A 21,726-nucleotide genomic window follows, 5' to 3' on the forward strand; every position below is an offset into this window, starting at 1 on the left:
TTTCTCAGCAAAGACTTTATTGTTTCAGAAGCTGGTACAAGCACAAATGGCAAAAGCGGATGGAAAATAAAGTTACTGAATTGCTGTGCCACAATACTTAAAAATAACAGACGAGTACTACGGTAACAAAGAGGTCCAGCAATTTCCAAAATAACTTCTGTTCCGTCTGATGAATGAATTCACATACATCTGCTTTCCCAGCTTTAAAAAAATATTCTTTTCAGAAGTGTGGCTCTTGAATTAGACATCTTTTAGAAATCAGTGTTCTGTAAAGGAGGCCACATGTCTTTAGATAAATATCAAAAGAAACTGCCAGTTGATAGGTAACATTTTGAGCCCGGAAGAGAGGGATGCGGGCTTCAAAGTTAAAATTGTGTCCCAGTTTGACTTTGAAGGAAAATGGAGGTCAGAAATGCTCAAATTGATTCCTTTACCCTTGCTGTTAGCGATAGCGAAAAGCAACTCTTGAGTTAACCTACACTTCAGCGTTGCTTCCACAATCTCTTCAAAGAGAAGCAACACTTAGCTGATGGCATTTGTGTGACAGTAGTACAAATACAATATAGTCTGTTGGTAAGTTCCCTGATTGTCTGCAAGGGAAAGCAAAGAGGATCCTAACAAATATCCTTTTAGAGATTTTATTTTATTAGCCATTTCTGTTTTCAGTCCCGAGTATGTTACACTCAGTTACCAACAAAGAGTATGCTGCGGAGCACAATCTGTTGCAAATAACTTCCAAATACAGCTCCCTTTGATGTTAATTTTGGTTTAAATGCAGCGCCCTTTGGGTCTGCTCCTATATACGGAGTTAAGACCACAACTTCACCTTTTAAGAGGAGGAAATTAAACTTACACCAGCTACAAATCTACATATTTTAAAATAAACTTCTTACACATTTCCAAACCCCCCCAAATCAGGGAGAAATGATTTAATGGCATGCAGCAATTTACTTTCCACTCGTGTTAAGATCCAAATCACATTACTCCGAAAACACCTTAAAAGGTCACGTGGAAGTGCTAGGAATATCTGACTGCTACATGAAAGCTGCCTCCAACCCAGTGGCAGTTTTAGGAGATATAATGTGCTAATCAGACAAGCCAAAGTTTTTGGTGAGCTATCAGTTCGGCCCGAGGAAGGAAGTTGCGGTCTATTTTCTCCTGTTGCCACTGCCGGTAGCAAGCATGGTGGCGACTCTGATGAAGATGTTTAGAGTATCCATGTATATACCCATACACCTGAAAGACAAGAGAAGCAGCCATTAGTTTAACAAACTTTCCTTGTCCTCTAGCAAGGAAAAAGAATGATGCAAATGATTTGGCACAGCACCCTGGTGTTCAAACTGAAGTCCATTCGTGGTTTTGATACAAAAACACCACAAACTAAGTTCACGGACCTTACTAGCGTATACAAACAAATATTAGTGAATACTATCCACAAATGGCTTCCTCCCCAGTCATCCTATTGTATATTCCTTGCTGTCACCAGTACAGTCGTACCTTGGATCCCAAACACCTTGGTACTCAGGTGTTTTGGAACCCAAACGTCCAACGGAGCTTCCAACAAAGCCGCACTTTGGTTTAATAATAATAATAATAATAATAATAATAATAATAATAATAATAATAATAATTTATATCCTGCCCTCCCCAGCCGAAGCCGGGCTCAGGGCGGCTAACAACAATAAAATAATGCAACATTCTAAAATCATTTAATTATAAAATTAATTCAAACTTCCAAACATTTTGGAAGTCGAACGGACTTCTGGAACAGATTCCGTACGACTTCCAAGGTACGACTGGAAATTGTTCTCCTTAAACTAGGTAACAGCTGTTTCTAAGCCTGTAACACAAAGGGTTGTTTTTACTGGAGATAGCTAATGAAAATCAGAGGTTGTCTATTGCACCCGGCCTCCTGGTGCAGCTGCTCCTCATCTTCCTAACCTTCTAAGCAGCAATCACTGAAAAGAATGACAAGCCACCCTTTATTAAAAGGTCTATAGACTTCTAGGCAGACCTAAACATAGCATGCACACAGTTTGCTTGTATTCCAGAAAACTAGGATTCTCTAAATGTTTCATGAATTTGCATCACGTTTATCAAGAGGAAGCACTTACATGTTGATGGGGTCATACTTTTGCATCCCTACGCCATACAGCGGTTGAGTTTCTGCACGGTGTACGACTTTCTGGGTGTCATAGAGCAAGAACATGCTGAAAAGTATCAAGCCACCGTAAACAGCGACGGAATAGAGGCCGGCGCCAAAAGCAGTCGTAGGAGGAAAGAACATCGATCCTGGAAGATATACACAAAGGCTATCAAGAACCAAGTATGCATTTTGGGGACACACACAGCTATGCCACATGCAAACAGTGCTTTCATATGCAAAATGCACCACTGAATGGAAAGCATTATCTAAATAAGATATTGACCATGAAATCACTGAGGACGTGTTACTTATAATCAGCCTCCCTTTTTCTAACTTTAGATGTCCGATATTTGCTCTTTACAAGTTCACTGGGGGGCGGGAGGGAGAGCCAGAGCGAAATACAAACCTGAGTAGGTCTAATTTCAAACAGAACATTTTTAATATGCCGAGAAACGTAGATGGCCAACCAGCAGAAATGTACATAACACAAATTTTCGGAACACATTTGTTAAGGAACAGAAGAAATGCATAAAGCAAGCTTGATTCTAGGCAGCTCAATCACACTCTACACCCAACATCATCCACTGACCAAGGGAAGAAGCAAGCACAAGGCCAAAGCCCACTCCCAGTGGCGCTCCCATGTTCAGAAACTTCTCACTCGGTGCGCACATAGCCACAGTCGAGAGACCACCAACGATTCCTGCTGTGTACCAAGCAGCTCGAATGAGCAGGGGGCCACCCAGTAGAGTAAGAGGAGCTACAACGGCACCCATGACACCTGAGGGAAGAAAGAGGTACCAATATTAATTCAGTTACTCAACTGCATACATGGCACATCAAGGCTTTTAAGGACTGCGAACAGAAACCAAACTTAGAGGAGCTTAGTCTTGCCATCTATTTAAATCGCCTGTCGCTGTTTTAGTTCGAACTTTTTGTGTTTTACTACACTGTCAGCTGCCCTAGAAACAAATCAGTGTTGTAGGTTTGGGATACAAGTTAGATAAATGGGAATACGTATGCGGCAAGTTAAGTTAGGGTTGCCATACATCCGGACTTTCCCGGACATTACTGGGATGTCAAAGCCATCTTAAGACGTCAATCGAAAAATCACGGTTGAAAAATGCTTTTGGGTTTCCCCTAAAAACAGCTCAACAATTTTGGGATCTTCCTAAAACAAGCTCAACAACTTTCAGGGTGTCCTGGTTTTTACTTTTTGAAATATGGCAAACCTAGTTAACTACCGACTGGTGATGAGGCAATCACATTTTCACCCTGCTGCAACGTTGGCCGCAAGTGCCAATATTTTAAATCACCCCAGGCTTCCTCAGATTGGAGTTCCACGACACCCTTATGAGTCAACAACAACCCAAGTCTATGCTAGATGCCATGAAAATTCTGTAGAACTGAACACTGCAAGGGAACTGCAACAGAAGCTCTGGATCCCATCTGACCCCCCCCCCCCCCCGACTGCAAGATGTCTATGACAAAAGTGTCTCTCCCTAAATGTAAATGAACTGAGAATAAGACTCTATGAATTAAAAGTGGAGAGAAGAGACAGACTGTGAAAGGTGCATAAGTTTTGTAATAGAAAAATTCCTTAATATATATACATTTTTAAAACCCACTTCCATGTATGCATGAAGACTGTCCAGCTTCTAGCAAGTTATCCCTTGCCCTGCTAGGGGTGCTATTCTTGAGGGATCCAACCTTTGGAGCTGAGGGCTTTTTTGAGGGGGGGGGGGCAGAAAGAAATGACACCAGGAGAAGTCAAGATTGCCACATATGGATGTGGAACTGCATGGATGGTCAAAACAAAAAAAATTTTTTCCTTCCAGCAGCACCTTAAAGACCAACTAAGTTTAAGGTGCTACTGGAAGGAAAATTTTTGTTTTGTTTTGACTATGGCAGACCAACACGGCTACCTATCTGCATGGATGGTGTTTGGAACCTGGTCACTGCATGTTTAAATATCTTCACACTAGATGGCATGTGTCTTTAAGGCCAGTGTTTCTGGGTATAGGGGAGTATATACATTCTAACAACAACAATAATAAACCTTGATTGCCTCCCTCTAAATGTATTTTAACCCACCCCGCAGCACTATTCTACAGCTCCACAGCAAATCAGCTGGATTGTCAAGTATGTTTTTGATTGTAAGTGAGAACTATCCATCCTTCAGTGAATCAATAAATAAATCAGGGAGCTGATCAGGGGAATTCTCAATGCAACTTACATTTGAGGTCAACAACAGCAACAACAATAATTGTTTGGGAAAATCAGAAGCCACCTACCTGCGTGCAGCATCCAAGCCAGATGTTTAGGGACAGGGCTCTGTTCATAATCTATTGATCTAACCAGCATTCCAGCACCAATCATTGCAGCAAATGTCGCACCAATTGCCTGTAAAAGATTGTTGTTATTACTAGCAAATTGTTTTATAGTTTTGGGTTTGTTTTTGTTTTTTTTACTAAGCATTTTACAGCTGACTAAGGTTCACTTATGATACGGCAATATTCACTCGGGGTCTTTCCCCAGATAACATGGCAGGAAATTATACTCGTGTCACAAAGGTCCTAATCAGGCAGCTTCGTCCAATTCTGCTTTGGCAATGGCTATACTTGTGCAATACACTTTCTTCCTAGCCAGTGTGTTTCAGTCACACATTATCTTGCCGAAACCTTCCACACAAAGGCAATATTTGACTAAATTAGCGGTGGCTCCCTCTAGTGGGCACAATGGATCTTCAGGTTGTTTTTTTGGCAAGATGGCAGATACTGGGTGTTTTTAAAAGTGAGATTTGAGGCTTATGTTGCAGTCCCATCCATCTCTATTAAAAAATAAATCCCAGAGAATTCAGTGGAGCATATCCCCATCTAACTGGGGTTGGGATTGCAGCATAATGCCATCACTGCTTCAGCATGTGACTGCAAACTCTTCAATTTACTGCCATGTGGTGAAACTAGGTCCCTTGTTTCTCCACGTCTATTTACAACCACACTGTTAAAGAAATTAGGAAGATAAGCTTTGAAGGGGCTGTGTTAATAGGCGATTAACCTATAGCAAGCACAGATCTGCTGCCGACCAAGTGCCATCCCTGGCAAAATAAATTATATTCCAACAAGGTATAAAATCTCCTTGTTTCTGGAAGAACACGCCTGCCCCCAAAAAGAACATGCAATACTTGCCCCTCACTGTGCGCACAGACTTCAGCATCAATACTGAAAACCCACCTGTTTTAATTGTTAACTAAGCAGCGTGAGAGAGATTGTGTTAATCCCGGCTCTGTACAAACCTGGCCGTAAGTGCTTCACTCCAGAATCAGTCTCTCACACATGAAACAACACGTAATCTTTTGACGTTTTTCATTTGGCAAGCGGGCAACTAACTGAGCACGCCTATGCTACAGTTCCCTGGGTTCTCTGTGAGAAGCAGCACCACTCAAATAGGGTCAAAACCATGGGATATTTTATTGAATCCTGTCTACCTATTGGTCTTTTCATCACTTACGATTTAGAGAGCCCCTACAGGTTATGAGAAAATTTAACTCAGTCAACGGGAGGTTGAAGAATTCTTTTGAGAGATGCATTCTAACCGATGTTAGATAGAGAACACCAAAAAAACCGAACTTACCAGCCAAGACCCCCTCATCATTAGCCCCATGAGGGCTGGAGATCTGCTAACTAAAACAGCAGACAATGCTGTCAAACCAACACTTCCTGCAAAATACATGTAGGTGGAACGGATTCTGTCTTTCACATACTGTGGCCAGATACTGGAAACAAACAGAATATATTTAAGTTATATGAATATGTTAAAGGGGGCAAGAATACAGCAAGTAGCAAGTTTGCACTCTGACAGAAGAAAAACTGTTTCAATACTTGCAATCCAGGCTTTCAATGTAATGGGTTTGTGACACTCCCTTTGCTCCCTTAATATAGCATGTGTTGTGGATATCATGTTAGTTATTAAGGTAACAGTAAAAAATACAATGCGAGGAATCTGAGACCATATTTCCCTGCAACCACATGTGTCTAGCCACAGAGTAGTTTTGGATCACTCAGCTTTTTTATTATTTGCCCATTGGGCAATTAATTTTTGTTCACTTTTACATTGTGTGTTAGCTCAAAAAAGCACCCATACAGAGGTATTTCAACAACAACTATGAGAAGGTCCTCCTATTTTTCTCTCTCATTTTTTTTTATAGCAACATGCCAGAACCAAAATAGGGTAGGGATGGGGGTAGATTAAGGCGAGAAAATTCTCTTCAATAGAACCATTATCTCCTTTGCTGTAACCATTTCTCCCCAAAATTTCTAGTCAATTGTATTTCTGACTTCAAAACCCAAAATTTCAATGGCTAGTTATGATTTATTTAAAAGACCAATAGCGATCAGAAAAGCACAGAAGTTTCACATATCACACTTCCTCCTTGCATCCTAAACACAGAATAGAGGGGAAATGCATAGACCAACAGAATACGAACGACTCGCATCTAGGATGGGCTGGAGAAGATGCATCTTTAAATGTATCTACATAGCAGGAAAACATGGCTTCTTCTGCCCCTACTATACCCAATCTGCTTCCCACAGAACACAGATTCTCTGCTCCACTGCTATTTCAGCACCATTTTTCTTGGTTTCATTTTAAAATGATTTCAGTCATTTAGGGGTCACATTATGGATGGGATGGTGCCACTGAGGACAAACGAGGCCTTTTTAGAAAATGAGCTATGTTTCTTTCTTACAATGGTCACATAGATAATCCAAACCTGCCAGGGTTCACTCTATGGATTTAACGTTTTTCAACCGACCCCTAAAAAGTTGTTGGGGGGGGGGGAAATGCCACCGCTGACACCAAAATATTTTTGCAAAACACTCCCCACCCTAGCCCCCACCTAAACCCTCCTTTCGGCTCAGCCTGGGTAACCCGATTCTTGCTGAAACTCTGCCAGTTTCCAGGCTCAAAGCGGGCCTGCTGCCATCACATGACAGAAGCCAGCCAGATCAGGACTGCTTGGCTCCTTTGCTGGCTGAACTCTGCCCCTGAAACATCCTGACTGGTAAAGCTAGACAGCGTTGGGTGGAGAAACCTTTCTGCCTCATCCAAACTCCCTCCAGCCCAGCCGATTGGGGGTTTGGGTTGCAGCCAAAACCAGTAGCTTCTGCATCTTTTCAGTCACTGGTTTAGCAGAATCATTAATGACAAATCAAGATATTCTTTCTGGTTCTGAGTCCCTCGAAGCAGAAGGGCACCACACATTTAATTACGGTTTTGTTGTGTTCAAAAAAAGAAAGAAACAGCGAACTTTCAAAACCACAGCTGACTATAGATTGATTTCACTGAAACTGCTTTTAACTGTCTTGTTGTGACCACAAAAACTCAACACATTTTGGGTATTTTACTTACATGGCCTTTTCAATGGCTCCGATCTCATTGGACATCCCCAATCCGTAGTAACAAACTGCCCCAAGGCCGATAGCAGCACCTCCAGCGACAATCCATCTCCCCATTCGATCAACTGGTAAAGAGAATAAAATTAAGCTTACCCCATAAAACGTTTTCCCCATTTTGCGGCAATACCAATGCAATGTTATGATTTCAAAAGTAAGTAGTTTTCTCCTAAGAAATACACATTGAATAGCTGAACAAGTGAGTGAGTGGGTTGGTATGATTTCTACTGGAAGAAGCAAAGATCACCAGTGTCGAAGCGATGATTCTTTAACATCAACTTTAGAAGATTTCTTTTTTATTCTTCTTGAATGAACATTGAAGTTTCTAGCTCTTCACTATGTATTTATGGCCACAGAACTGAGAGAACTGCCATGCATCTTGTTTACTTTATGCCTATAATATTTTGCCACGCATACAGAGTTCACTACCAATTGTTCAGAAGGGCAAAAGTTTCATACAATTAATGGTGCAATCCAAACCTTGGCTGCAAGAACCATCACTGCATCTGTAGCTCAGCTGCCCAGCAGTCAGGGTGGAGAAAGACTGCCATGCCAACCTGGAGCAATGGGGCCTGATGCCATCATGAAACGGCAGTGAAACTGGCTCAGGATCTGACAGATCTCAGGGTGGCTCAGCCCTGGCCCTACCCTGCCCTCAGAACCTCACATTATGGAGCTTGCTGTAAGCTGCCATCAGCAGGGATCCCACCTGCACAGGGGCTGGTTGGTGAGACAGCCCAAATCTAACAGTCCTTTGCAAGGGGATCTGGATTGCACTGTAAACTTCTAAAAATAAGGAAACCAAGGACCATTTTAATAGAGCTGCAATAAAATGGCAATTATCCATAAGCCACAAGGCTGTTCCGAGATTTTGACAAAGAGGAATTGCTTTAAAGCACGTTACCCATACAGTTCAGAACCACCATGCATACTAATAGGCTACTATGACAATTAGCTCATACTGCTTTGCAATGTATTCCAAAACCTATAATCATTCATCCCGCATGTCTGTTGCTTCATATAATTATATCTAGGCAGAGGCAAGAGGACGTGGGAATTCTGATGTGAGGACTCAGGCAAGATCACTTATTTGAAAGTCAAATGTCCAAAACAGTGTTTTGCCATGCGATATAAAATAAATGTGGTTTAGCTGGCGAAATTGTATTTATATATTCATGGTTTAAGAAATGAATGTACTGCAGAGCTCAGGTAGCTATAGGACATAAAACTGGAGTACATGCTCTCCCTGAGGGATCGATGGATGAATCCTGCTGAGAGGCAGGATGGTGTATTCAGGAACCTGGCACAGAGTCCCTGTGCTTACAAGTCCCCAAATCCATCAGAAAGCTCTCAATCATACATATGCTATGTGTGTTATCTATAATGCTTGCCTGGAGTCTTTTTTTCTATTGTACAAAGCAGGCAGTCTATAAGCCAATCTTAGGACAGTCCCTCTCCAATTTTGCCTGGGGCTACTTAAAAGACCTGTGTCCTGAATGGAAGGCGAGAGGAAGAGGTTGTGGAGATCACTTCTTCTGCCATCTTATTGTTTTCATTTTTTTTTATTGTAACATAAACTGTCAGAAGTTTATTGGCACAAAGTTACTATGAGTGATATTCAACCAAGTTGCACTCAGACTTAAATCCACTGACACTGTGTGACTTGGGCCCCATTTAAAGCAGTATCATGTCACTTTAAGCAGTCATGGGTTCTCCCAAAGAATCCTGGGAACTGTAGTTTGTTACAGTTGCTAAGAGTTGTTAGAAGACCCTTAATCCGCTCACAGAGCTACAGTTTCCAGAGAGGTTTAACCTGGGAACTATAGCTGTGTGAGGGGAATAGGGATCTCTTAACAACTGTCAGCACACTTAACAAACAACAGTTTCCAGCATTCTTTGGGGGAAGCCATAACTGCTTAAAATGATATGATACTGCTTTAAATGTATAGTGTAACTGGGACCTTAGCTAGATATCACCCTATGTAAATGCAACAAATAAAACAGTTTGCAAGAGGATCACGAATCAAGTTTAAGAGATATTGATTATATCAGTTTTGAAATAAATCAATTAAAAAATCGGCAATTGTGCTTTTATATGCTTTATCTGTAACATGGCTCTTTTAAAAACTTTTAAAAATTAAAGCCCAAAAATAAAAATACAGAGAGTCATCGATTTGCCTCCACACTACTTTTGAGTGTTGCTTTGCCTCTCCTCTGTCAACCACAGTAAGTGAAATCTGAGAGAGATATACAGGTACCTTTTAACACTTTCTCCATTGATGGTTCAAAAGCTGCTTCCTTAATTTCTTGACCAGTTCTCCCCCTGCGTACACCAAACCTGGCTTTGGAGGCATATCCCTGTTACAACAAAAGGTAAGGAAAGAAAGAAAGACTCTAGATTGCTGTCAAGGGAACAGATGATAAATATGCCTCCAGTTAATCTGGAGAAACAGCATACTGCACATCAAGGATCAAATTAGGAGGAGTTGAACAATGGGGAAAGATAGCTGGAGTCTAACCATGTATCACACAATCATCTCCCAGTTTGGAGAAATATCAGTGTGACAGTACGGGCCACATGTTCTCCTGCAATGATTTTGCAAAGTTTTTTGCAGATAATATCGCTCAGATTCGGGAAGAAGTAGACTCCACCGTGGGAGCAGGGCCGGGGCGGGAGAGTGCTAGAGTTCTGTCTAGTCAAGTTGAGTGGGATCAATTCCAATCTGTTACCTCCGAGGATGTGGACAGGCTGCTTGGACGAGTGAAACCAACCACCTGTCTCCTGGATCCTTGCCCATCCTGGCTTATAAAAGCTAGCCGGGAAGGACTGGGCGATGGGCTTCGTGGGGTGGCGAATGCTTCCCTCCGTGAAGGAGCCTTCCCAGACCCGCTGAAAGAGGCGGTTATTAAACCGCTTCTTAAAAAACCATCTTTAGATGCGGCCACAATGGCCAACTATCGCCCAGTCTCAAATCTTCCATTCTTGGGCAAGGTGATTGAGCGAGCAACTCCAGGCACACCTGGAAGAAGCGGACCATTTGGATCCCTTCCAGTCGGGATTCAGGCCTCATCATGGGACTGAAACTGCCTTGGTCGCACTGGTTGATGATCTCCGGCGGGCTAGGGACAAAGGTGAGAGCTGTTTCCTAGTTCTGCTGGATCTCTCAGCGGCGTTTGATACCATCGACCATAACATCCTTCTGGACCGTCTTGAGGGGCTGGGAGCTGGGGGCACTGTCATACAGTGGTTCCGCTCCTTCCTCCTGGGCCGTGTTCAGAAAGTGGTGGTGGGGGATGAGTGTTCAGACCCCTGGGCTCTCACTTGTGGGGTGCCTCAGGGTTCTGTCCTCTCCCCCATGCTTTTCAACATTTACATGCAGCCGCTGGGAGAGATCATCAGGAGGTTTGGGCTGGGTGTTCATCAGTATGCGGATGATACCCAGCTCTACCTCTCTTTTAAATCAGAACCAGTGAGGGCGGTGAAGGTCCTGTGTGAGTGTCTGGAGGCGGTTGGAGGATGGATGGCGGCTAACAGATTGAGGTTGAATCCTGACAAGACAGAAGTACTGTTTTTGGGGGACAGGAGGCGGGCAGGTGTGGAGGATTCCCTGGTCCTGAATGGGGTAACTGTGCCCCTGAAGGACCAGGTGCGCAGCCTGGGAGTCATTTTGGACTCACAGCTGTCCATGGAGGCACAGGTCAAATCTGTGTCCAGGGCAGCTGTTTACCAGCTCCATCTGGTACGTAGGCTGAGACCCTATCTGCCTGCGGACTGTCTCGCCAGAGTGGTGCATGCTCTGGTTATCTCCCGCGTGGACTACTGCAATGCACTCTACGTGGGGCTACCTTTGAAGGTGACTCGGAAACTACAACTAATCCAGAATGCGGCAGCTAGACTGGTGACTGGGGGCGGCCGCCGAGACCATACAACACCGGTCTTGAAAGACCTACATTGGCTCCCAGTACGTTTCTGAGCACAATTCAAAGTGTTGGTGCTGACCTTTAAAGCCCTAAACGGCCTCGGTCCAGTATACCTGAAGGAGCGTCTCCACCCCCATCATTCTGCCCGGACGCTGAGGTCCAGCGCCGAGGGCCTTCTGGCGGTTCCCTCATTGCGAGAAGCAAAGCTACAGGGAACCAGGCAGAGGGCCTTCTCGGTAGTGGCGCCCGCCCTGTGGAATGCCCTTCCAGCAGATGTCAAAGCAATAAACAACTACCTGACATTCAGAAGACATCTTAAGGCAGCCCTGTTCAGGGAAGTTTTTAACGTGTGATATTTTACTGTATTTTTGTTTTCTATGGAAGCCGCCCAGAGTGGCTGGGGAGGCCCAGCCAGATGGGCGGGGTATAAATAATAAATTATTATTATTATTATTATGACATGCGAAACTTATTCAACTGGGTCATTCACATGTATAATGTATGTATCAGGAGAGGCCATTCAAACCGTGGATAGGGGCATGGACCCCATGATGGGCTAAAAGAAGACCAACAAACTCTGAATCTTGCAAAACAAGAGGCCTTGTGGGTGGGTGGTTCCTCAATCCGGAAAACTGGACCACTGACTGCTTGGGACAGGATTGTATTCCCCTTGAAGGAGCATGCGCCTGGTATGAGGGATGCTCCTGTATCCTGTAAGCATCCATATGACCTCCGTGGCTAGGAGTGTCTTTTATCAGCTTCAGCTGGTAAGACAGATCTGTCTGTTTCTGGACTGGGATAGTCTGACCACCATTGTCCATATGTTGATAACCTCCAGATTGCATTACTGCAACGGGCTCCATGTGAGGCCACCCTTGACGTTGGCCCAGAAGCTGAAGTTAGTGCAAAATGCAGGAGCACAACTACTCACTGGGGCAGACTACTGCTGAAAGAATTGCACTGGCTGAAAATGAGCTAACATGTTACATTTAATGTGCTAGTACTGGCACATAAATTCCTATACCTGCTCCATCACTGTGCTCTGCAGGAGAGAATGCTCTGTAGATACACTCTTATTGACAGCTCTATTTTACAGGGTAGGAATCAGAATATCAGACCAGCACCACCTCTGCTGTCCCTTCAGCATCTACAGAAGACCACCCTCTTTCAACAAGCTTTTCTCCCACTCTGCATCTGTACTGTATTTAAAGCTGTTTTTATATGTGGAATTGCTAAATGTTTGCTTGGTTTTAAATTCTGGATCTGTTTCATTTGGTGCTGTTTTTACACGATTCCTCTTTTATGTTTACAACCATTTTGTTTTATATAATTGTATACTTTATGGTAGTAACTCGCGCTGGGACCTTAAAGTAAACGGCAGGCAGGAATCTATTAAAGTAAGTAAATAAATTCCACATTGGAGCATACCACTAAGAAGTGGGGCCCATGAAGATAGTTGTGGGATGTGCATGCGTGCAAAGCCAGATTTTGGGCTGGCTTTGATGCAGCTGCATGAACATGTCAAGTTGTGCTGCCTTGACCGTGATCCATACTCTGCAGGGCTAGAGCTATTAAACAGAAACTGTCCAAATGTAAAAGTAAGTTATGGTTTTCTGTTCACATGAAAGGCTTCCAAGGATTAAGCAGATCCATATGGTTTTAAGAAAGAAAAAAATAGGCTACTTTAATTCATGTACTGAATGTATTAACTTGCACATAAACTGTTTTTAAAAGAGAAATCTCAAAACTAGTATAAGATTCCGAAGAGATGCCTACCTTAGAAGGCTGCAAGACCCAATGCTGCGTCTTTAGAGCAGAATTTCTCAGTGCAGGTGAAGCCTGAAGGTGTGCAGGCCGTAGGCAAGGGAGAGCCCGAAGGCACACCAATCTTGCTGCCAACATGGCTGTGGTCGTCAATGGCAAAATTTTACCTGTAACAACATGAAAGAGAGTTACATAACAGCAACTGCACTGCAAAGCAGAGCATGGAGCCAAAAATAATTGCTAACATCATTATATAAAAGAGAGTAGATATAGGAAGCTGCTTCAAATCATCCCTCTGCTTAACTGTTGAACCCAGTAGTGTCTACTCTTGCTGGAAGCAGCTCTTCAAGGTCCAGCACATTTTTACCTGGAGATCCCAAGGATTCAAGACTAGGTAAAGTACCCCTGGACGGTTAAGTCCAGTCAAAGGAGACTATGGGGTTGTGGTGTTTGTCTCGCTTTCAGGCCAAGGGAGCCGGCATTTGTCCATAGACAGCTTTCTAGGTCATGTGGCCAGCAGGACTAAACTGCTTCTGGCACACGGAACACCGTGACGGAAACCAGAGTGCAAGGAAACATTATTTACCTTCCCACCGCAGTGGTACCTATTTATCTACTTGACTGGTGTGCTTTCAAACTGCTAGGTTGGCAGGAGCTGGGACTGAGCAATGGGAGCTCACCTCGTCGTAGGTATTATAATGGCCAACCCTCTGATCGGCAAGCCCAAGAGGCTCAGTGGTTTAGACCACAGCGCCACCCGCATCAAGACATACATGAACTGGGAACCTTCAAAATGTAAAGCATGGGCACAAACAATGTGCTACAGCCCCTCCCCCTTTATGAATGAAAAGAATCAAACTTCGATAAAAAATAGTACTCAAAATTAAATTAGGACAGCAGACTGCCTTGAGTAGTAGCAGCTTTTTGATTTGTTTTTGTGTGTGAAAAAAATAAAGTTTACTCTGCCACTTTTGAGTGTGTTCAACTCAGTTGCTGGGAAAAGAGGCTTCAAAAGAGATTATCCTCTCTCTTCCTTTGCAGTCTTTAAAATGCCAACATTTTAAAAAGGTATACTACAATGTTTCTCTGGAAGTTGTCACTGCAAGGCAGGAGCTGGAAGATGGCGACTTCAAGGCAAAGGGAGCTTTCCCAAAAGGTTTCATTTGCCACCCTGGTCATGTCCAGCTGCTGACGACATTATCCCCAGCAGCTGAGCTTCTCCTCCTTGCAGTTCTGTTTGCTGTATTTTTATGGAGAGCAGGAAAGGGAGAGGATCCCAGCAGCAGAGTAGAATTCAAACCATTGTGATGCCACCACCTCTTAGGGATTCCACAGCCTGATAATCTGCCCTCAGAATAGTGCAAGCTAAGTTTCAGTTACATTTGCTGCTGTGGAATTTTAAAGTGAAAATGCACATTTAGGAGAGGGATAAACAACTCTTTGGCCCTCCAGATTTAGGATTCTCATTGGGTATGATGGGGGGGGGGGTGTGTGGTCCGGTCCAATAACAGAGGGCCACAGCTTCTACATCTCTCATCTACAAGGAATAAAGGAAAGACTTTATTTTGTTATTCCTAGTTTAAGCTAAGCAGATGCAAGACTACTCTCTTTTCACCTAGACTTTCCAAGGGACAGGGGTGGAAAGGCAGAAAGAAGAAAAGAGAAGCTAGGCAAACTGGAGTAAATATGATCCTCGCTTTGCCCCTTTATGTCATTTTTCCATGTTGTTATTCTCAGTCAGAAGCACGTGGGAAGAAATACTCATTAATGAAAATATACACAACCTCTTTGAAATTTAAAATGTGGTCATATAGACAGACTTGCAAGTGGCTGATCCCCTGAAATAGAACAGGGTCAGTAGAATACAAGAACCAAAAGGGTTTGTTGGAATGTGGTGAATACATTTCTGAACCTTTCCAAAAGCTTCAAGCAAGTAAAGACTTCTTATGTCCCGGGCAAAACACACACCAACCCAGTAAGCTGTTTAAGAGGCTGTAATTTAAATGACAGCCAAATAAAAGTGGCAAGGATTGCAGAGCTGTGTCACTAATACTTCCCATCCACTTTAAACCTGTTACATGGTTGCTACTGATCCCTTCAGGCTAAGCCACAAAAATTAAAGAAATATTTAACTTTCACCATAAACAAACAAAAAACTACTCGGGGAACAGCTGAAGTCACAAGCTGGGATGCTAATTTAGCCTTAAACTGGAGAAATCAGAAAAAATCAGACACATGATAATTCTCTCCTTACCTAAGGTTTTTAGAATTTAGCAGATTTTTAAAAAAATAAAACAAATCTTGTGAAGAGAAAGGAAAAGAAATGGGAAAAGTTGTGGCTGTTTAGCAACCACAAGTTAGATAAAATAAGTCCTTCTGTGAATAAGACCCATGAAATAATTTCTAAGGAACTAGGTACGGGGGAAGGAGGGGTAGTAATATGCATTTTCATGGTGCACTCGTAAGTGAACAATACCATAGTCTGTATTTGCTATGAAAAACTGTTCAGTGGGTTTCAAATCTATTATACATCTGAGCCTCTGGCAGTCAGTACTGAGCAGAAAAGCCTCATTTTGGTTACAAACTATACTTACTTCTGAGTAGTAATACACAGGACTGCAGTGTAGATACACATTTTGAAAGGCTCACGTATGTATAAGAAATATATCACAGAAACTTTGTTAAAATAGGGCTGCCATACGTCCTGGAATTTGCTTCCAAAAATGGCATCCTGGATTATTTTTTGGAAATCGGGCAAATGTCCTGGAAAACCAGCAAAATTGTGCTGAAAATGCTTTAAAAAGCTCCAAAACCCAAAAACTCTTGTAACTTTTACAAAAAAAAAGCTGATAGTTGTTGGTTCCCTTCAGAAACAAAAACAAGCTCAATAACTTTGTCCTGAGTTTCACTTTTGGAGATATGGCAACTCTAGGTTTGTCAACAACTTTTGTTGTTCAACAATTTTGGTGATTTCCTAAAAAAAACAAAACACAACAAAAAACCCTTTTAGGATGTCCTGCTTTTTACTTTTGAAATACGGCAAACCCTAGTTAAGACCTACTAAAAACAAGAGAGAGCAGCTACAGATGAAGGCAACACAGTAACCATTATCTAACATCAAGTAAATGCTGAGTCAAGGCTGTATGATGTAATAAGGAGAAAGACATGAATGCATACAAGGACGTCCACCAAGTCTTGTAATCCTCAAAATAGAGGAATAGAGATTGATGCTGCAACTTTCAACCAAAATAACATTATTTCTGTGGTGTCCCCACAGATCAATGATACAGTCGCTGAATGTACCAAATGCAAAGGATCAGCAAGAACGGGCAATTTCTTAGCAGAACCAGTCACTTTTATTCTTTCAGTTGCTGTCCTACGTGGGCTTGGAGCAGTGTTCGAAACTCCCACTGTACTAGGCGCATTTTGCAATAGGGAATTTCATTAGCGCAAGCAGTTTATGAGCTTTGGGAGCAGTACTGCGCCTAAGATTTCAGATTAAAACTGCAAAGTCGGAGAAAAGGATGACCTTTTTCTGCCTCTCCACTTCCAGCTACTAGAGAAGTGACCCTCTTAAGAATATTAGGGGGATGGACAGGGGAAGGACTAGACCAAGTGAAAAATGAACATAATATTTTAGCTGCGGTTCATTCATTTTCAGCTTTGTATTATTCTTATTAAAAAAGAGTGCCTGGACATTCTGTTGTTGCGCCCATAACTTAGGCTAGGTTTGCCCTACGGTCAGGAAAATTCCTGACATGTCCTGGTTTTGGGGTGCAAAAATGGCGTGGGGGGGGGGATTTTGCTGGTGGCAAAATGTCATGGGAAACCTGGCTATATGGCAACGCGATGGGAAACTTCCCCCCAAAAGCTTAATAATTTGGGTTTGTTTTCCCCCAAAACTCCCCAATTTTGTTGGGTTTCTTAAAAGAAGCTCCACAATTTGGGTGGTTTCTAATAAAAAAACGCTCCACAATCTTGTGGGTTTACTAAAAGAAAGCTCAACCATTTTGGTGGGTTTCCTTAAAAAAATGGGGGGGGGAGGAATGCTCCACAATCTTGGTGGATTCCTAAAAAAAAATTTAAAAAATGCTCGACAGTTTTGTTGGTTTTCCAAAATAAAGCTCAACAATTTTGCTGAGTTTCCTAAAATAAAGCTTCACAATTTTGGCGGTTTCTAAAAAAAAAATTAAGCTCCACAATCTTCGTGGGTTTCCTTAAAAAAAATGAAAAAAAAAATTCTCCACAATCTTGGTGGAGTCCTAAAAAAAAATGCTCGACCATTTTGTTGGTTTTCCAAAATAAAGCTCGACAATTTTGGTGAGTTTCCTAAAATAAAGCTTCAAAATTTTGGAGGTTTCTAAAAAATAATCTCGACAATCTTGGTGGGTTTCTAAAACAAACAAAAAACCCTCCACAATTGGTGGAATTTTACTTTTGGGAATATGGCGAGCCTAACCTTAGTGCCACTGAGCTAATATCTGCGTATACGCATCTAATATCTGCGTGTATCTTCGCTTCCTCACACGGGGACTATTCCCACCCGTCCCTCTCCTACCTTTGAACACGGAACCCCTCCCGGAGCAAAGAACGGTCACAGGGGGAAGCGCTGCCCGCCCCCCGCCAAAATAAACCGATTCCACGCCGAATTCCGACCTCACTCACCTACCACCGTCCCTCTGGCCCCGCGTTTGACACCGGGAAACGGCGCCGGCGCAAAGCCTTCTGGGAAGAGCGGCTCTGCTCACGGCCCTGTTTTCCGCCTCTCCCTCGTAAGGCTCGGCCGGCCATTTTGACTGAGGGCAAACTAGGACGCTTCCCTTCCCGACGTCTCGGCGAAAGGCCGCTGCCGTAGCCGCGGAAACGCCTAGAGCGTGCGTCACGCGGACAGGGGGAGGGGGAGGGGGGCATCCATCTTCGTTCCGGGTATGGGAAGCTCCGGGCCGCCATGTTGGATGAGGGCAAGCGGCTCTGGGTCGCTTTGTACGGCGGGGGGGGGGGGGGGAGGCGGGGCGCAGAAGAAATCTGCAAACGAACAACCAGCAAATGCAGAATTTTTTAAAGTTCATTTATGATTTTCATCTTTTTAAGTTCATTTATTATTTACATTTACAACAAATAAACATTTCAACAGAGAAAACGAAACAACCACAAATTATTTTATTTTATTTTTTGAAAAAGCAGCTTCCCTCCCCATCTCTCTGCAGTTCCTTGAATTTATTTCCTCCCCCACCCCGGATCTCCCAATTAACTCTAATTATCCCTTTTCTCATCTATTTCATATATGTTTTAAGAACTGCAAGTTTCTGCAATAATCCTGCTAATGTCTTAATTTGATTGCAATTTATTTATAAATATACAACAGACGATTTCCATCCCTTACTAAAAAGTCTTAATTTCTTATTTTTCAAGCAGGTTTTGCCATTTCTACATAGCCCATTCTTCTCTTGTTGCGACTTCTTCTTTGTTCTTGTGGCAGTAGCTGCATACGTACATAAATTTCTATATTGTTTTGGTAATTCTGATCCTATAATCCCCAAGAGAAAAGCTTTTTTTAAAAAAACACACACCAAATGTTACATCTTTTTCACTTCTTTATATATCGTTTCCCAATAAGCTTTAACCTTATTGCAGGACCACTGCATATGGAAAAAGGTGCCTTCTTTCTCTTTACATTTCCAACACTTAATCGATTTGGATTTGTACATTTTTGCCAATCTGCTAGGTGTTTGGGCACCATCTATATAACATTTTCACATAATTTTCTCTTAAACCATAACCTGCTGTCAATTTTATACCCATGTTCCAAAAGCAGCATCTTCACCAGCTTCCATAAAAGCAGGTAACTGGCTAAAGAGGGGCAGCGCTTACAGGAAATCGGCTGTATTTAAAGGAAAATGAGCATATGGAATTCAAGTGCCTCTGAGCATACGTACCGGATTTCTCTTTGTTTTTTAAAAATACTTTTCAAGTTTATACATTTCACTAATTTTATACATTTCTATAATTTTACTATCATTTTGACATTTAAAAACTTGGCTTCCTTCCCCCTCTTTCTGCAGTTCCTTAAATTTATTTTTAATATCTTCTGCATAGCCAAATTAACTAAATTAAGGTTTTCTCTTCTCTTCTCCTCCAGAAAAGGAGCGGGGGGGGGGGCAGAGTGCCCCTAGACATGTGCAGAGTGCCTGCCCTTTGCGAGGGGGGCCAATGGTGAAAACGGTGCCAAACGGTGCCTGTGAACATGTGTAGCTCTTTTTCGCAAAAGCTAAAAAGAAACAAACAAGCCAGAACCCACAGATATAGAGATTGCCTCTGAGCTTGTTGCAGCTAGAAGGTTGCATTGAAAAAGGCATCTTATTCAAAACAGATAAACTGCAGTTTGGAAAAAACCCGGTACATGCAAACACCTTTTTCTTGCTTTATAGTATCGGCAACTGGCCAATACGCCACTTTCTGGTTGTGAAAAATAGAACACACGTATGGTAGTTGTGGTTCGTACATTTTATGAGCGGAACAAAATTACTTTTTTTTCTTCAAGTGTAACTCAATTTCTAAGCTGAAGACCATTAAGGATAAGTTCAAATTTTAGGTTTCTGCTGGAGTTGGAAATCCATAATCCTTTGGAGATCCACAGGATTCTCATCCCTGTTTTTTAATCTGCTCCAGATGTTTCCTAGCAGCAGTTATTGGGCAGTCTGGTTTGTAAAATTTCGATTCTAGGCCAGAGAGATTTTCAGATTGCCAGCGGTGCATCCATTTGCAAGTAAATACCAAGTGTGCTTGCCCTGCCTAGCTCTTATGCATTCTCTTTGCCTTGCCAGCCGCCTTAAAGAAGACAACAAAACATACTTTGCCAAACCTTTATTTGGCATTACAAATATAGGCCATTGTAAAACATCCATATATCAAAATGTAAAATATATACAAATAAACAGCCGTGTAAAAATAGGTAGTAGCGAGGATTTTAAATGGGAGTTTCTTCCTGCTAAATAGTGCCATTTGCCACTCTAAGAGATACTGTTGAAAAAAACTGATAAAAACTCAGCCACCCTTGCAGTTACTTCTGGGTTAATGTCAGAATCTGATATTTTCATTGTGTTGTGGTGTTAGACTACCCAAAAAAGGGGATAGCACACATTTGCGTAGCTGGTTGTACAATGGACAGCAGAAAATGATACGTTCTACTGTGTCTGCCACATTCAAAGAATACCTGCAATGTCTATCATTTCTGGGGATGTTTAAATACCTGCCCTTGACAAAACACAACTTGAAAAAAGAGACAATGCATGTATTTTTGTAAATTAAGAAATCTTTAATAAACATATTTTTTTAAAAAGCTGAGGAAAAACGTTCAGTCAAGGCTAATATAAAGGCCCTGCGTTGGACTGGAATTATTAATTCTGAAATACAGTAAGTGACCCTGTTATTTGTTGTATTTAAACCATAAAACTTGGAGGAGAAAAAAAAGATAAAATATATTTAAATGTACCCAAATGCTGGAGCCATGAGAGCAGCAAACAACCCCATAATTGCATTAACAGATAGGATGGTTATGAAGTTTGAAATGCAAGCTTACAGCTCTGGCGTGCCTGTTGGTTCCCTCTGCAGAAAAAAGAAAACCAAACCGACAACTTTATCAATTGTTCACACGGCTGTGTTCATCAGCAGAAAATAAATGAGTCTGTGCTTAGCACAATTTCTCCTCGGAGCAAGCTGGCTCGCTGAAGTTTTTCAAATGAGATCAGAAGCACAGGGTGGTGGGGAGATACCAAAAAAAGAAGTGTAGCATTCTGGAGCCCGGCTGACTCTTTAGCATTCCAGATGCCTCTGCTGGCATATTGCACAAGATTTGGGGATTTATCTATTGCTGCCATGTATATTATCAGAGCCCATTTAATAAGAAATTCGGCTCCTATTTTAGGCTAGATAATAAATAAAGGAGTGTGGGGATTTGAGGAGACAATAGCAGTATCTATTGCCATCGCTGTATCTCACAAATGGGAAAGGGAAAAGAGTTTTCTATTAAAAAGACCGAGCCCTTCAGGATTGCCACGGTTCCCCGTTTCAAGACAGAGCGGTTTAAAACATAGCCACTCTCAAATTTCAGCTGGGGGAATTCAATGGCGTACTTAGGGAGCATAGGAAGTATGCGCATGGAGCCAACTCTGGTCCACCTCGCTTAATAATTCTCTTTCTGTGTATGTACATGTTTTAAATGGACCTGTGGGTACCTGCTTCTTTATGAGTGAAACTATGTTTTTGGGATGGAGAGGGAGGCAAGGTGCTCTGTTTTAAAATGGGTCTGACAGACAGATTCCCAAATAATAACAACAACAGCCAGTTTTTATTTGTATTTTTTTTAAAATAGTTTTTATTAAGTTTCCAGTTTAACATCTCAAAACAAACATTTTACATAACACCTTCCCCTTCCATGGTTCATTT

General features: G+C 42.3%; 1 protein-coding gene across 5 annotated transcripts; it reads right to left on the reverse strand.

Annotated features, from left to right (window-relative positions):
- GHITM (growth hormone inducible transmembrane protein) lies at positions 1 to 18,150 on the reverse strand. 5 transcript variants are annotated; one of them, XM_083616190.1, is made up of 9 exons: positions 17,947 to 18,150; positions 13,294 to 13,448; positions 9,855 to 9,954; positions 7,553 to 7,664; positions 5,777 to 5,918; positions 4,438 to 4,546; positions 2,736 to 2,924; positions 2,115 to 2,292; positions 1 to 1,236 (listed from the first exon to the last, which is right to left on the reverse strand). In XM_083616190.1, the coding sequence occupies exons 2-9, from the start codon at positions 13,417 to 13,419 to the stop codon at positions 1,149 to 1,151; spliced, it is 1,044 nt and encodes a 347-aa protein (XP_083472316.1). In that variant the 5' UTR covers positions 13,420 to 13,448; positions 17,947 to 18,150; the 3' UTR covers positions 1 to 1,148. The 5 variants fall into 5 exon arrangements, with proteins under 5 accessions (XP_083472316.1, XP_083472319.1, XP_083472317.1 ...); XM_083616193.1 differs by having other exon boundaries at positions 17,938 to 18,095; XM_083616191.1 differs by having other exon boundaries at positions 17,840 to 18,007.
- Between the last annotated feature and the right edge of the window lie 3,576 nt (positions 18,151 to 21,726).

Source organism: Podarcis filfolensis, assembly GCF_964270895.1.
Source record: "Podarcis filfolensis genome assembly, chromosome: 5".
NCBI classification, from domain to species: Eukaryota; Metazoa; Chordata; class Lepidosauria; order Squamata; family Lacertidae; genus Podarcis; species Podarcis filfolensis.